Raw genomic sequence first — 14,529 nt, 5'->3', positions numbered from 1 at the left:
CCAGAAGACAACGTGCAGTAGCTATCAGGAGTCTTGTGAAATCATTTCTGCTAGTCGGGATTGAATTGAGTGGCAGAGACAGACAAATATTTTAAGATATTTAAGACATATTGTAGAATATTTCATGTGTTCATCAGTGTTGGGGTCTGTTTGTTAGGTTATAACTTAAAGCAGCAGGGTGAATGCTTGGCTGTATTCTTTATATTTGGGTACTTCCCAACATTCCCATGATGATTATGTAAGCAAGACAAATGTGGAGTCTTCATTGACTCAGAGGAGTGAAATAAACTGTTTTTGACAGCATTGTAAATTGGTGATACAAAAGCACTTGAAAGGATTTGCATGCTTGTCTCTTTTTTATTTGCCACAGATTAGATAACATTTTCTTGGAAAAAGTTTTCAGAAGGATGTTGTGTTGCAGATGAATTAAGCAATATTTTCGTGTAATACAAATGTTTACATGCATTCTTCCATAACCATGTATAATGGATTTATATACATTTTGCTGGGTTAGCACAAATTGGTAGTTGTTGAAAAAGGCAGGTGAAAGCACTTCATGAAGCAGTGGGCTAGAGTATGCTATTAAAACAGATCCTTGAATGCATTCAGCTGTTACAGAAATATGGTAAAGAGACAATATTATTATTATTATTATTATTATTATTATTATTATTTTGAGAACCATTAGATATGTTTGATAAATTATTACCTAACATAAAATTACCCTAGCATTTTAAACCTCACCTTAAGTGGTGATTTTGGCCTGCCTCACCTCAGGGGTCTTGACCTTCTCTACTGTATCTAACAAATTAAATCATACAACATCATAACTTTGCACAAATTGTAGTGTTGACTGCATTCATCAAGCTCAATTATTCAACCGTTTTTATTTTTTTTATTTTTTTTTATTTTCTTGAAAGATATTTTAAGAAATACAACGGACAAACAAATATTTCACTTGAATTTTTGGGAAATGTAAGTTTATCAATAACTACAAATCAACATTTGGTCCCAAACCCTGAGTGAGCTTAATTTTGACTAAATTTGCAATCATGTTACCCATTCTGGCATATGATTTTTATTTTTTATTTATTGTATACATTTTAATTGTTTTTAATTGTCAATATTTGTATGCATATTTAATGTGTATTGTTAGAAAATAACAAACCCACACAATTCAGGTTTCTACACTGTAATTAGACATATCTCAAAGTATTTTACCTTTTTTTTTTTTTTTGCAAAAATTGCAAACCTCATAGAAAATGAATATTAAACAAAACAGGTCAAAATATTTGAATATTGTATAAGAAAAAAAAATATATATATATATATATATATATATTATAATTTCAGGCAACGTGGAATGTTAATTAAACAGTTTAGGCTATAACTGGCTTAGAACCTGATTGAGATTGGATGATTTGCTTCTCATTTGGAAATATTCAGGATGGTTCGAATGCTGCAAGATAGGAAAAAAGGATTAGGCTAGTACTTTATTTTTACAGTATTAACCTGAGAAACAAAAATACAAACTGCTGAAAAGTGAGAGTAAGATATGGATTGAGAAATGTACCACTTTCCAGTCTTCATGAGATTGATGGCATCATTGACCTGCTCCAGACTCATGTTGTGGGTAATAAACTCATCAAGCTTTATTTTGCCAGACATGTAGTCCTGCACCAACCCTGGAACACTCTCCTTGCTCTTAAATCCTTAATCACACAAAAAGAAAATGTGTTGATAGCCATATACTGTACTCAAGTTTCTTCTCCAAGAGTATTAAAAGGTATAAACTAAAAGCCTGCTCACCTCCAAACAGAGATCCCTTCCAGGTTTTTCCAGATATGAGCTGAATCGGCCGCGCAGAAAAGTCCGTCACATCGGTCCATCCAACTAAAACACTCACACCCCAACCTTTAACACATGACTCTAGTGCACTCCTCTGTGAAAATGGCATTAATTCACAAACAAAAAGGTTACAAGCACTGAAAGACTTTAAACAAGGATGAAAATAAGTGCACCAAAAGTCTGAGATCACATGATAGAAACACTTCCATTTTTTTCATCACAAATATGTAACCAGCATAACAATTTCAATGAAAAGTTTAATATTAACATGAATTATATCATTTCTTAATATTTGTGATGTCCCCCTTTTGTTTTAATGACAGCATGCGCTTGAGCTGGCATGGACTCCACAAGTTTGTGCAAAACCCGATGATCCATGTTATCCAGCCTGATTTGTGAAAGAGCATCTTATGTGCTTCAAAAGCTATTTGATTAGTGACCTAGAAATAGTGCAGAATTTTAAATATTTCATATTCATTTTACATCATAATGTTAGTTTTACATTTTTCAAAATCATAAAACTTATTTTACACGTTTTTGTTTTTCCCCCGGTTTAAATTAGAATTTTGATCCCAGATGTTCAGTGTGCAGTATTGAAGTCCATGCACCGTTGTTCTTACCATTACTGCTGTGTTGCCCACACACTCAAATGAGAAGTCCACTCCTCCATTGGTCATTTCTCCCAGTACCTCACTGATGGGTTTATTGTGTGATTTTGGATTCACAAAATCAGTGGCACCGAAAACCTTTGCCTTCTCAAACTTCTGTTCATTGATATCCACAGCAAAGATCCGAGATGCTCCTGCATTTTTACAACCCATGACTGCAGCGAGACCTACAGCACCCAGTCCAAAAACTGCACAAACTGAGCCTGGAGTAACCTTTACACACAAACACAAGCAAGTTACTGTCATAATACATCTTAACATTCAACTCACTATGTAGTTGCCCCAAAAAGATTTGCGACACATAAATGACACTTAAAAATGTATGGATGTCACGGCATTAGAAAACAACATTTCAAACCAAATGGCATTAGCACACATTTCTTCAAACTAACTTCACTTTTCCTAGTAATTTTTTAGCAATTACTTTTTACCAACTGGTCCCATGGTCATTTTAGTGAATGTAAGAATTCAGTTCCCCTCAAATTCACACAGGTGCCCGAGCAGAATATCCACAAGTCACGTGAAAGTGGATCACATTAACTATGGACATGTCCCACTAACGTTTAACAATCAGAAAGTGTCCAAATACTTTTGTCTTAATTTGAACAATACATTGAATGAATCATTTAAAACCAATCAAACTCCTTTCACTGAGTGTGCTTGTAGGTTTGTTATGTTGTTCTGTAATGCAAAGACATTCATAAAAGTGTGATATATGTTTCTGATAACTTTTTGGGGTGACTGTATATTCATAGTATTCAAACTACATTACTAAGCATGTCTGTTTACGGTATTAAGTACACACACACACCCCTGCTGTGTTGATGGCAGCTCCATAGCCAGTAGCAATGCCACAGCCAAGCAGACACACGCGGTCGAGTGGGGCATCATCCTGAATCTTTGCCACTGCTATCTGATTTATGACAGTGTACTCAGAGAAGGTACTTGTGCCCATGAACTGCAAGATGGACCGACCACGGCAAGTAAAACGTGAGGTGGGATCAGACATCACATCATAATACTTGCTTGACCTGTCAGGTAAACAGACTTTGAAAGCTTACAAAAAGCAAGAAGATTAAATATGTGAAAAATTATAGTTGTGCATTTGTGTTTCTCACCAGCTGCGGTCACACAGGTTCGTTTTTGGACACTTACAGAACCTGCACTCTCCACACTGAGAGAGGAAGAGTGGAATCACCTTATCACCTGGTCATCAAAAAAGGTGCAGACATATTTTAAGCAATGCTCAGCAATGCATCTACAGTCACACTTAGTGTTTGGGAGTAAGTACTGTAACTAAAAGCAGTGATGCTACCAGGGACTAAAAATGGTTCAAGGAACAAAACCGAAAACTAACTACATTTTTTGCAGAACAAAACCGAAAACGGGAATAAAGTGATTTTCAGTTGTTCCAGAGTTCAGACGTTATTTTTAAATGCTTGTAATCGGTTGTAAATGGTTCATTTTTTCCCTGTAATTTTTTCATAAAACCAAAGGCCAAAGGGTTTATCACAGTATATGTTTGGAACTACACCACTTCATATTGCCCGAAAAAATTAAATGTGCTTTGATCCTGAAGGAAATTGCTGTATCACACATTGTTTGTTGTGGATGCTGCATTCTCTGAATGAAGACCTTTTTAACAACAGTGTATAATTACTACATATACATGCACAGCTAATCCAGGTACAAGGAAAACATTATTAGAGGTAAAAAGTACATTTCTCAGTTGTTTCCAAGTCTTCACTGAATTATTGTTAGATATGATGCATTCTGAGAAGCAGATCTGTTTGTAAAATTATACATTACTGTTAATTAGTTGTATGCTTGTTACGATTTCTATGCTGTTGAATCCACCACACAAGAAAACATTTAAATGCATATTTTCACTTATTTTGGTGATTCAAGTGGCTTATTTTGGGCTTGTTTTTCCGGACCAGGCTGCTTGTTTCTCTTGCGAGATCTGGCAACACAACAATTGGTATTTCACCCACCCCTTAGCACAGAGTACTTTGACTTTAAAAAGAACATCATTAATCATTCTTTTATTTGGTTTTAGCTGGTTACCATTTGGAAAGGAGGTTGCGGAACTTCTAAACCGGAGCAAAAAATTACAATTCATTTTCTAACATTAATTCGTTATCTCACTATGGGTAATGCCTCGGGCGTGGTGAATCCTGGAAGCACCAATAACACCCAGTCTGTCAGCTGACAGACCAATCACAGCAGTGATGAGGGAGTCCCACCACCCTATATAAACCACTGTCATAGGCAGTGGCGATTTCTCAGGGCCAGCAAAGCCTTCTCTGCTGGCCAAACATGCCAAATAAATAAATATTTTTCATCCTTTCATTCTCAATCACCTTTTTGCCTATGTATTTTTAACCGCGTTCCACTCTTAATTAATCTACAAACAAATAGAGAAAAACGAAAAGTTTATCCAGTTAGAATTTATTCCTTGATGCTTACAAGCAAAGTGTGACGGCTGTTTCACAAATCACATGCCCGAAGCCGAAGCAGCACGTGAGTTTGAGCTCCACCCCGTCAGGCCTTCAGAATTTCTTCAGAATCCCTCAACAGTGCAAATTAATGGGCAACTAAAGTCAGATTGTCAGATTCATCAGCCAATCAGATTGATTTATTTGTTCTTGGTGGGTGTGATCTTTAGGCTATGTCCCGGTCGAGGCCTTCTAGCTGGCCTTGAGTGACGCAATCATGCTTTAAGTGATGTACATAATTCAAGAGCAAAAAGCGTAAGATCAAGCTGTCTGACGAGTCGGCTGTCATCACTGCTGGTATTGCCGTTGAGAAAGAGATCCTTATGGATTTAAAAACACGAGATGGTCTGCATGATCGTGTTATTGCTTAATTTATTAAACAGGAAAGGAGGACTGATTTTCACTTCAAGTAAATTGGTAAGTGCTTTTTGCCTTGTTATAGCAACATCAGGAGTTTTCTAAGTGTAAATTAGGCTGCTTGAGCATTCAGTGTCAGATCAAGTTTTGAAAAGTAGTGCTGCGTTCCGTTCAACTTGGAAAGTCGGATTTTACAACTTCCTATAGGAAAAGTGCAATGGAATGCATCTTGAAGTCAGAATTACAACTTGTAGGCTCGTGCAGAAGTCCTCAGCTCAGATTTCGCCGAGATGCAGGGGCATGATGTCACACAAATATGGCAACACTCAGGGAGATATACAAAGTAAGTGATAAACATTCACTTTATTAAGTAATATCGATAAATGAGTTCGTTTCCACATTACATGATATTAAAGCTTGTTTAACAAATGCCTGAAGAAACAGGTGTATAAAACATTAAAGCATTGTTTATCAGTTGGGTTGCTAGGAGACATCTTTAATGAGAGTCAAACCCCTGCTAAGCTAACGGGAGCACTGCAGTTTTGTTTTCTTAAACGTCATCTTCCGAATATTGTGGAATGGATTGCATTTATGGTCGGAGATATCAAGTAGGAATATCCCACATCCAACTTGAATGGAAAACAGCATAACCGTGTACCCTGACTAAACAAAATGTTTTGCAAGCAACATTTAAATCGCAAATATTATTAGATATATTTTTCCAGGTATTATAGACCTCCTTGTTAGATTCATATGAAAAATTATGATTTTTGAATGTTTGTTTGGGAGACGTTCATTTCACAAAACAGTCATGCTGCAATTAAAATTAGGCTTGATTGAGCATTAAGTGTTGTTTCAAGTTCTGGCTTTCGTGTTTTTAAAATATCAATTGGTATTACTAGTTAGCGTGACATAATGTATGTGTTATTCATTGTGAAACTGTTTTCTTAATGGCATGAATCACACTGAAGACCTAGCCTTAAATGAACGGCCCGCCGCTGGTCATAGGTGCCTACTTCATTCTTGTTCTCTTCCCTGTGAAGATCTTTGGAAGCTATCCTCAGTAGGACACATAAGAAGTGGTTGCTTAACAGTTCATCATGCAAGCCATTCAGGTACATCGCAGAACATGGCGGTTCTTTTTGTGAGTATATTCACTGTCGAAGTGAATATATTTTCTGCTATATTATATTGTTTTCTCCGGGTGGCGTGAACCAGTGCATCAAGGCGGGTTTGCATTTTTTCTGCTGAGTTTCAAGCTTTTATAGCTTCTACCTCAACGGCAAGAGGATTAACACAGAATCAAGTGGCACGTTGTGGTGAACTGCTTCTGTGTTATTGAGTTTGGGTTCTGTCATGGCAACTGCGAGCTCACCGAGTGGCAGATCGAAGGGGAATGATCCATCCCGTCCATGCGCTTGTGGATCTATGATCTCGCCGAAGGATTCCTACCAGCTATGTATCGCTTGTCTGGGGGTCATGCATGCACAGGCTGCACTTGCTAATTCCGAGTGTTGCCCGCATTGTTCCCATTTCGTACGGAGAGTTATGGAAAGGAGGGTGTGGATCGCGGTGTCGAATATTGAGGATCCCTATTTTTCTCCGCCACCAGCGGAGAAAGACCCCCCCACCCCAGCTACAAGGACAGTGCAGCTGGGGCGATCTCATGAACGAAGTCTCCCCCGATCTTCCTCCCCTCTTTGAATCAGCCCCTTTGGTGGGGGACAGGGAAGAGGAGGAGGAAGATGACACTGATGATTATTGTCTTTTGGTGGACGATGGTGAGGAAAATGAAGATGATGCCATTCTCCCCGCTCTTCCTTCTTCCCGGCCGGGTAGCATGATGGACGCGTCCCCCTTTCCTGTCCAAGGAGAGCTGGACCTTATTGAGATGAGTCGGAGGGCAGCAGCCAAGCTCTCCATCGACTGGCTGTCACAGCAGACAGGCCAGGGTACAGAGAGGGATCTGTACAATGGCTGCCATCTCGTGTTGCCACGGTAAAGCAATTTATTCCAACTGTCCCAAAGTGCGTCGTGGAGATGCGTCGGTTTTGAGACAAGTCTTTTTCACACAGAGTGCCTGTTAAAGGTTACTCTACGTTGGATGTGTACGAAATGGAGGATCTGTGGATGTCCATCCCTCCTCCAGTCGAGGCTTCAGTGGCGAATCACCTTCACCTTGATCAACTGGTGGCTTTTCAATTGTTCATGCTTCATTGCTGGCACGGACGGAGAGATTGTCGGCCTAAATTTACAAAAAGATCTACCGATATTCAGCGCTAGCTGTAAGGGCTCTTAACGCCACCTCGGTCCTCACAGCATATCAGACCAAGTTGATGGAGGAGATGGGCCGACAAATTGATGCGGGTGCACCGGATGCAGATCTCAATCTACATACGTCAAGAGGGGCTGTCCAGAGCTGCAGCCACAGCATGGGTCTCACCATTGTGGGCGAACGGGCTATTTTTCTTGGTCTATTTGGCCTGTCTGAGAGGGAGAAGACAGATTTCCTCTATGCCCCAGTGGATCCGAAAGCCCTTTTCGGGGCTATGGTGTCACATTCCGAGTTCACAACCCATTTTAGAGGTTGACAATCTGGTTTTAGAACCCAGACCAGGACTCCCCCACTGCCCCAGCAGACAGGGCAGGGGGGGGGCAGAGCTGACACAGCCCCAGCCGAGAAGCAAGGCTTCTTTCATGGCGGCAGTGGCCAAACATCATCTGTCTAACCCTCAGGGGAACAAGAAGAGATGGGTGACCTAACCAGTGTTCTGGTTTGGGACATGGAGTGGGTGAACAACACTTGCAGAGTCTCTGTTCCACTACTCCCTCAAGAAATTAGTTTTTTTCTGCCCCTCCAGCCAAGAGGACTCGGAAGGGGAATCAAACCATAAGTTTTGTTTTACACAGTTCATACACTAACGATTTAATGGGAGTGTTGGCACCAGTTTCCCCAGTGCCTCTCAGTTTGCATCTCCCCTCTCCACCCACAGGGTCAGAAAAGAGAAAGTAGGAAATTTTGCACAAAAACTTGTGACAAAAATAATAATCTCCTTTGTGCATCCAGGTAGTGGGCCAGGGGCACAGCAGTGTGTGAAAATAAATCACAAAACAATACCGAACTCAGACCTGCAATCCCCAGCTCTGCCGCTAGATGGTGCCGCAGCACCATCAGCGAGTATGAGCTTCAGTGGGCCCCTCTCTGTTCACACAGAAAGTTGGTGCGCATTCACAGCTCATCCCTGGGTTTTATCTAAGATAAAACGGGGTTATCGGCTGCAATTCGCTGTAAAACCACCTGTGTTCAACAGTGCATTAATGTCAACAACGGAGGGGGAGTCAGTTCGGATTTAAAAAAAGGAAATAGACAATTTGCTGAGCAAAAGAGCAATAAGAATTATGCCAGTGGAGGACTGCCATCAGGGATTTTACTCCTGGTATTTCATCATCCCCAAGAGAGGAGGAGGTCTCCGTTCCATTCTGGATTTGCGAGACCTCAACAAATATCTTAGAAGGTACAAGTTCAAAATGCTCACACTCAAAATTCTCTCTCGGTTTATTCGTCCCAGAGACTGGATTACATCAGAGGGGATGCTCGCTCTCTGTCACTGGAGAATCCCTGCTTTCCTTCACGGGGGGACCCCTTTGGGAGCATTCTCTCTAAGGAAAGTGTTGACGACAGATGTGTCACTCACAGGTTGGGGCGTGGTGTGCGAAGGCAGAATAGTGAATGGGGTTTGGCCCACATCACTACAGAATGTGCACATAAAATTTCTGGAGTTACTGACAGTGTTTATAGCATTTGTACAGTTCCTTCAATGTTACAATGTCCTAGTCAGATTGGAAAACATGACAATAGTGGCATACATAAACAGACAGGGGGCACGCCTTCACAGTGGCTACACAACCTGGTACAAAAGCTGATTGTGTGGAGCAGTGCACGCTTTCTCTCATTACGGGCGACGCACATTACAGGAGCAATGAATACGGGGGCGGATCTCCTGTCCAGGGGGAATCCTCTTTATGGAGAATGGAGACTTCACCCTCAGGTGGTGAGTCAGTTGTGGGAGAAATACGGGCGAGCTGCCGTAGATCTCTTCACATCGCACAAAAATGCTTTTGCCAGAACCTCTGTTCTTCTCTCTGCTGAGAGACGGTGCTTCTATATGTTTGGATGCTGGGATTGGTCTGTCAACAGACAGACTGTGTGTTATTGGTGCTTTCAAGATTTGCCTCACACTTTTGTCTGATTTTATAGACTGGATGTCACAGAGCCATCATTGACTCATTCATTCCTTGGTGTGGGTGGTCAATCTGCCGATGTGTAAAAAAAATACAATAAATGCATACACAAATCAACAATAACACAGTGAAGCACAATCTATTCTTTGCAAATTGATTAGGTGGGTGTACATTTGACACTACAAGTGTTAGCAATGAGCCAGGAGAGAGAGTAGTTAGTGAACCCAAATGCAGTATTTAATGAAGAAGATGAATATACAAATACACATAACACAAGGCTTGAAGAACAAAGGAACTACTAGCTTCAAAGCTACTATGAAGAAGATTAGACAAGGAATAACTGAACATGACGGTCTAAATAGGGGCAAAAATGAAGGTAAATGCAAAACAGCTGACCACAATAATGGAGGACAGGTGAGGATGATGACTGGGTATCTTGGGAAATGTAGTGCAGAAGGTGATTTCAACATAAGAGTTTCTTGAAGACAGGGGAAAACACAGAACAGTTCATAACAGCACCCCCCCCCCCCCCAAAAGGGGTGGCTCCTGACGCCCAAATTAAGAGGATGGTACTGAGGAAGGGATATCAGGCGGGCAGCCGGGGCACCATGGGATGTCTGACAGATGGTCATCAAGGAGTTGGCGGACAACCAGAAGGCCAGGGAGGAGCCTGTGGATGATCAGGAGGCCAGGGAGGAGACTGCGGACATTCAGGAGGCCAGGGAAGAGGACAGGGAGTGGGCAGAGCCACAGGAGGAGCAGGGGTTTGAGTTCCAGGAGGAGGAACCGGAGGTGGAGCGGGCAGAGCCGCAGGAGGAGCAGGGATTTGAGTTCCAGGAGGAGGATCCGGAGGTGGAGCGGGCAGAACCGCTGGAGGATCAGGGATTTGAGATTCAGGAGGAGGAGCTGGAGGTGGAGCCTCTGGGAGAGCGGATGGAACTGCTGAAGGAGGAGTCTCTGGGAGAGTGGACAGAACAACTGGAGGAGTCCCCGCCGTGGTCAGGAGCACTTGCAGTGACTGGGGAATGGCCTCCATGGCCATGAACACTGGCAGTGACAGGGGAATGACCTCCATGGTCGTGAGCACAGACAGTGACAGGGGAATGAACTCTGTGGTCGTGAGCACAGGCAGTGATAGGGGAACGGCCTTTGTGGCCGTGAACACTGGCAGTGACGGGAACAACCTCCGTGGTCGTGAGCACAGGCAGTGATAGGGGAGTAGGAGCCCTTCTCCTCCTCCTCTTCTGGGTGGCCGTGAGTACTGCTGTGAGAGACTCGTAAGGCAGAGCCTTGGGAGGCTCGATGAAGGAAGGTGTGGCAGGCAGAGCCGTGGGAGACTCGATGAAGGAAGGCGCGGCAGGCAGAGCCGTGGGAGGCTCGATGAAGGAAGGAAGGTTTGGCAGGTGGAGCCGTGGGAGGCTTGAGGGGCGGAGCCATGGGAGACTTGATGAAGGAGATCTCTAGGACCAACGAGGCTGAGGAGAAAGTGGTCTCCATTGAAGGGAACTCGGAGACCGCTGGAGCCATAGTAGCCATGGATTATGGGCTGTGATGGCAGGCTCTGAAGATGAAGAGAGTGGGGCCACCATAGCGGGAAGCAGAGGGGCCTTCATCGAGGGGTAATGGCTCGCCAGCATTGCTTGCACATATTCCCAAAAAGAGAGGTTTCCTATCTCCAGAAGAGCTGTACTCCGGTGGTAGTTTAGTCCCATACCATAGATGGATTTGAGGTAGGTGTCAGTTATTGTGGTTGTCACAGCAATTTGATAAAACTTTTCTGAATATTCCAGAAGAGGGAGATCTTGCCTGAACAGCTCAATAAACACACCCACCAGCTCCATGCTCTAGGTCGGTTCTTCTGCTGGGTTCAAATGAGGGTCTAGAAATTCATTTTTGTGAATAACTGTTCAAAAGAAATAACTATTTAAAACCATTTGTTCCTTCCATTGCCTGAATGGGTCAGTTTTGACCCGTATGGCAAGAACCAGCTGTGACCTTTCACCTGCAGACTTTCTGGATGTTATGCAGCTTCTTTTTTTTTTTTTTTTTTTTTTCTTCTTCTTCTTTTTTTTTTTTTTTTTTTTTTTTTTTTTACATATATAAATCAAAATTGACATAAACATATTTCAAAATTTCTCAGATTCAGCCCCTAGCCTCATACTGTTCTCTACCTGCTTCACTGGGTACTGCATCTTTCCCACACAATGCATAATTTCATCTCAAACTGGGTTTGTGCACAGACACATCTCCACACAACCAAACAATCACAGAGAGAGTATTTTTTACAGTTTTAAACAGGTAATATGTAGTTAATATATTTATTAATCAGATTTTATATGAAAGGGTACAATGGAGCTAATGTTCCCCCAGTGATAAAAGACCTTTAATGTTATTTTCTATGAAAACATTAGATAGCACAAATAACTATTATGGCACCTTCCTAAAGCCCTGTAACACTGCAACAAAGTGTTTGACAATTGTGGGAAGAAATGGATTTGTTGCAATGGACGTGTAAAGTGGGCCCATTTTGACTGCTGGAAAAGGCAGTACAATAGAGACTCATTTGTGAAATAGGCACGAACTATAATTTTAACTCTAAAACGTACACTGTTGATTTTCTGCAAGCAGAATAAATCATAAAATGTTGTAATATAGTTGAGATAATATAAAATACCTGTGACTGAAATAAACATAAATTGAGGCATCCTTTGTCAATGCTAGCCAAGTTTTTTTTTTTTTTTAATTCTTTAAAGATTTTTACTCCATTAATATTTCGAATCTACCATTTTTTTCTCCTATCATTATTAACGTTGGGACCACAATCAAGGGAGGTCTTTAGTGATGTTGTACACTAAGCAAGAAATTTTGCATTTTGAATGGTTTTCAATAAGGGTCAAAAATGATCCGAAGGACAAAAGGAGGGTGCAGTTTTTTAAGACAATAGGAGGGTTAAAAGTGTAGCATGGCCATAGTTTAACTAAGTTATGAGGGAAGCTACAGTTTCAAAGTAACTTTCCCAACACTGATCACAATTATGTGGTAAAAGGAGAAATTACCTGAATGACTTTTCTAACAATATAGTTAATTAACATGGTCAATGTCACATTTGTGTTTTTGATTTGTATTCAGAATAAGGCAGAAGCTTACAGTACATATTTCTTCTTAATTTTCTGTCATTATGTTTTTTGTTTTTAACATTTAATAAAATCCTAAAACCATCTGTTTAATTTCATATTTAAAATAGATTTTGAATCCAAGAATTACAGTTTTGGACCCCACGTATGTGGTATTATTTTGTGACCTGGTTTGAAACCAGTGACTCCAGGTCCCACACTCTCCACCACCCCAGCCCCCTCATGACCCAGCACAGAGGGGAAGCCTCGCTTCTGCTGCCCTTCAAACAGGTGGTACAAGTCGGTGTGGCACACGCCTGTCACCACAACCTATGGGAAAGGGAAAATCCTAGCTAAGCATTACAAAGTTATCAGTATCATATGCTTTACAAACTGCTTTGCAAATCAGTGGCTTGAGAATGTAACAACCTTCACAGAACATTTCCAACCTTAATTCGGATTTCTCCTTCCTGAGGTGGCGCCACTTCAATTTCTTCCATCACCAGGGGAGCATTGGGCTCCCAGGCAACAGCAGCCCGACATTTAATCACCTTAAGCACACACAAAATGTTGGCTCAGTATGTTTTTGGACATCTAGTGGTCGACTAGATGTTTATGTAACCACTTTGTTTGAGTGGTTGCAAGTTCTCTGCTCTCTTACTGCATTTGGAGCTTGGCCAGCTGTTTGTTTTTGCCAATGGAAACATGAAACATCTGTTTTCAGAGTCGTCACAGCTATCTGTGATTTCACAGTAGCAGATAACTATGAACTAGAACCCTTGTGTGTGTGTGTGGTTTAATAGTTTCCATTCAATAGAAAACAGGGCTATATGAAAAAGTATTTTAACTTTAAAAATATATATATTTCTAAAAATAATTGTTACAGTACATACAAATAATGCATCAGACTTATGTGACACCAACTCTATCCTGAAGTCTTTTTTTTATGATGCATTCTGATTAGTCAATTAGACATTATTGTGTATTGCAGCAAAATCAAATAAGCTATCACTATACATGAATTTGATATTAGGCATTGGTTTATTTTCTTGTTCATTAGCTGTTCGTCACTGGTTTTTGCTTATGGTAGTTATAAACGATCGCTTAAAGCTTTCAAAACAATACCATTCATAATCATTTTTTAAATGATTTTACTAAAGCAGAATTTTTCAGAAATCAGAAACAAAAATTTGTCTTTGCATTTTAAATTTGCACCCTGATGATCAATAGGTCAACTGGAAATAGGCTTAAATGTGTAAAGGGACTGAAGTAACATTTCAAAATGCACAAATGAAAAGAGACCAAATATAAAGTTTACGAACCTTCCCTGCAGTGGCCATTTCCCAGTGTGGTCGTATTGCTGTGTTGCAATGCAAAGAAAGCAAGAGATACTTTGGCGCTCATTTTTATACAGATGAAGCAATCCACCCCTCTCTCTCTTTCTCTCGCTCTCTTTTACCGAAATAAACATGTGACTGATGAATGTACTAAAGATATAGACATGTCCTAATACATTTCGAGTGGCCCCTTTAAATTCTGGGGGAAAAAATCTGGACCAAATAAATCACACTTGTATGTAGGTATTTCACTGCAAAAGATAACAAAATATCAAACCAAGTGGTATCTGCAAAATGATGCTAAAACTTCTCTCAGAACTGAGAAGTGTTCTTAATCATTTTGACTCCCAAAGCTGATTGAAAAGTGTTAAGTCTACACCTGCAGAACCACTGCCCTACTGCCAGATGTTCCCATCTCCTGAGTTTTGGTTTGGTTTTGGTGGAATTCAGCAGCGAAAAGCAAACA

The 14,529-nt window shown here is 41.0% G+C and overlaps 1 protein-coding gene across 1 annotated transcript; it reads right to left on the bottom strand.

The window, feature by feature from the left end:
* Nucleotides 1–337: 337 nt before the first annotated feature.
* LOC127414274 (alcohol dehydrogenase 1-like) lies at nt 338–14,151 on the bottom strand. The gene is made up of 9 exons (XM_051652194.1): nt 14,049–14,151; nt 13,176–13,277; nt 12,915–13,056; nt 3,635–3,722; nt 3,328–3,547; nt 2,469–2,729; nt 1,810–1,942; nt 1,574–1,712; nt 338–1,459 (listed from the first exon to the last, which is right to left on the bottom strand). The coding sequence occupies exons 1-9, from the start codon at nt 14,064–14,066 to the stop codon at nt 1,429–1,431; spliced, it is 1,134 nt and encodes a 377-aa protein (XP_051508154.1). The 5' UTR covers nt 14,067–14,151; the 3' UTR covers nt 338–1,428.
* Between the last annotated feature and the right edge of the window lie 378 nt (nt 14,152–14,529).

This window comes from Myxocyprinus asiaticus, chromosome 23 (genome assembly GCF_019703515.2).
Source record: "Myxocyprinus asiaticus isolate MX2 ecotype Aquarium Trade chromosome 23, UBuf_Myxa_2, whole genome shotgun sequence".
Taxonomy (NCBI): domain Eukaryota; kingdom Metazoa; phylum Chordata; class Actinopteri; order Cypriniformes; family Catostomidae; genus Myxocyprinus; species Myxocyprinus asiaticus.
Note: the sequence above shows the minus strand (reverse complement) of the source record. Positions and strands in the feature narration are given on the sequence as shown.

Bases quoted from the DNA above. Each gene is read 5' to 3' on its own strand.
- LOC127414274 (XM_051652194.1), bottom strand. The intron at 3,723-12,914 runs GTCACAAAATAA...TTTGATGACCAG, and splicing joins AGTCACTGGTTTCAAACCAG to GTGATAAGGTGATTCCACTC. The intron at 1,713-1,809 runs GTGAGCAGGCTT...TGTGTGATTAAG, and splicing joins GAAGGGATCTCTGTTTGGAG to GATTTAAGAGCAAGGAGAGT.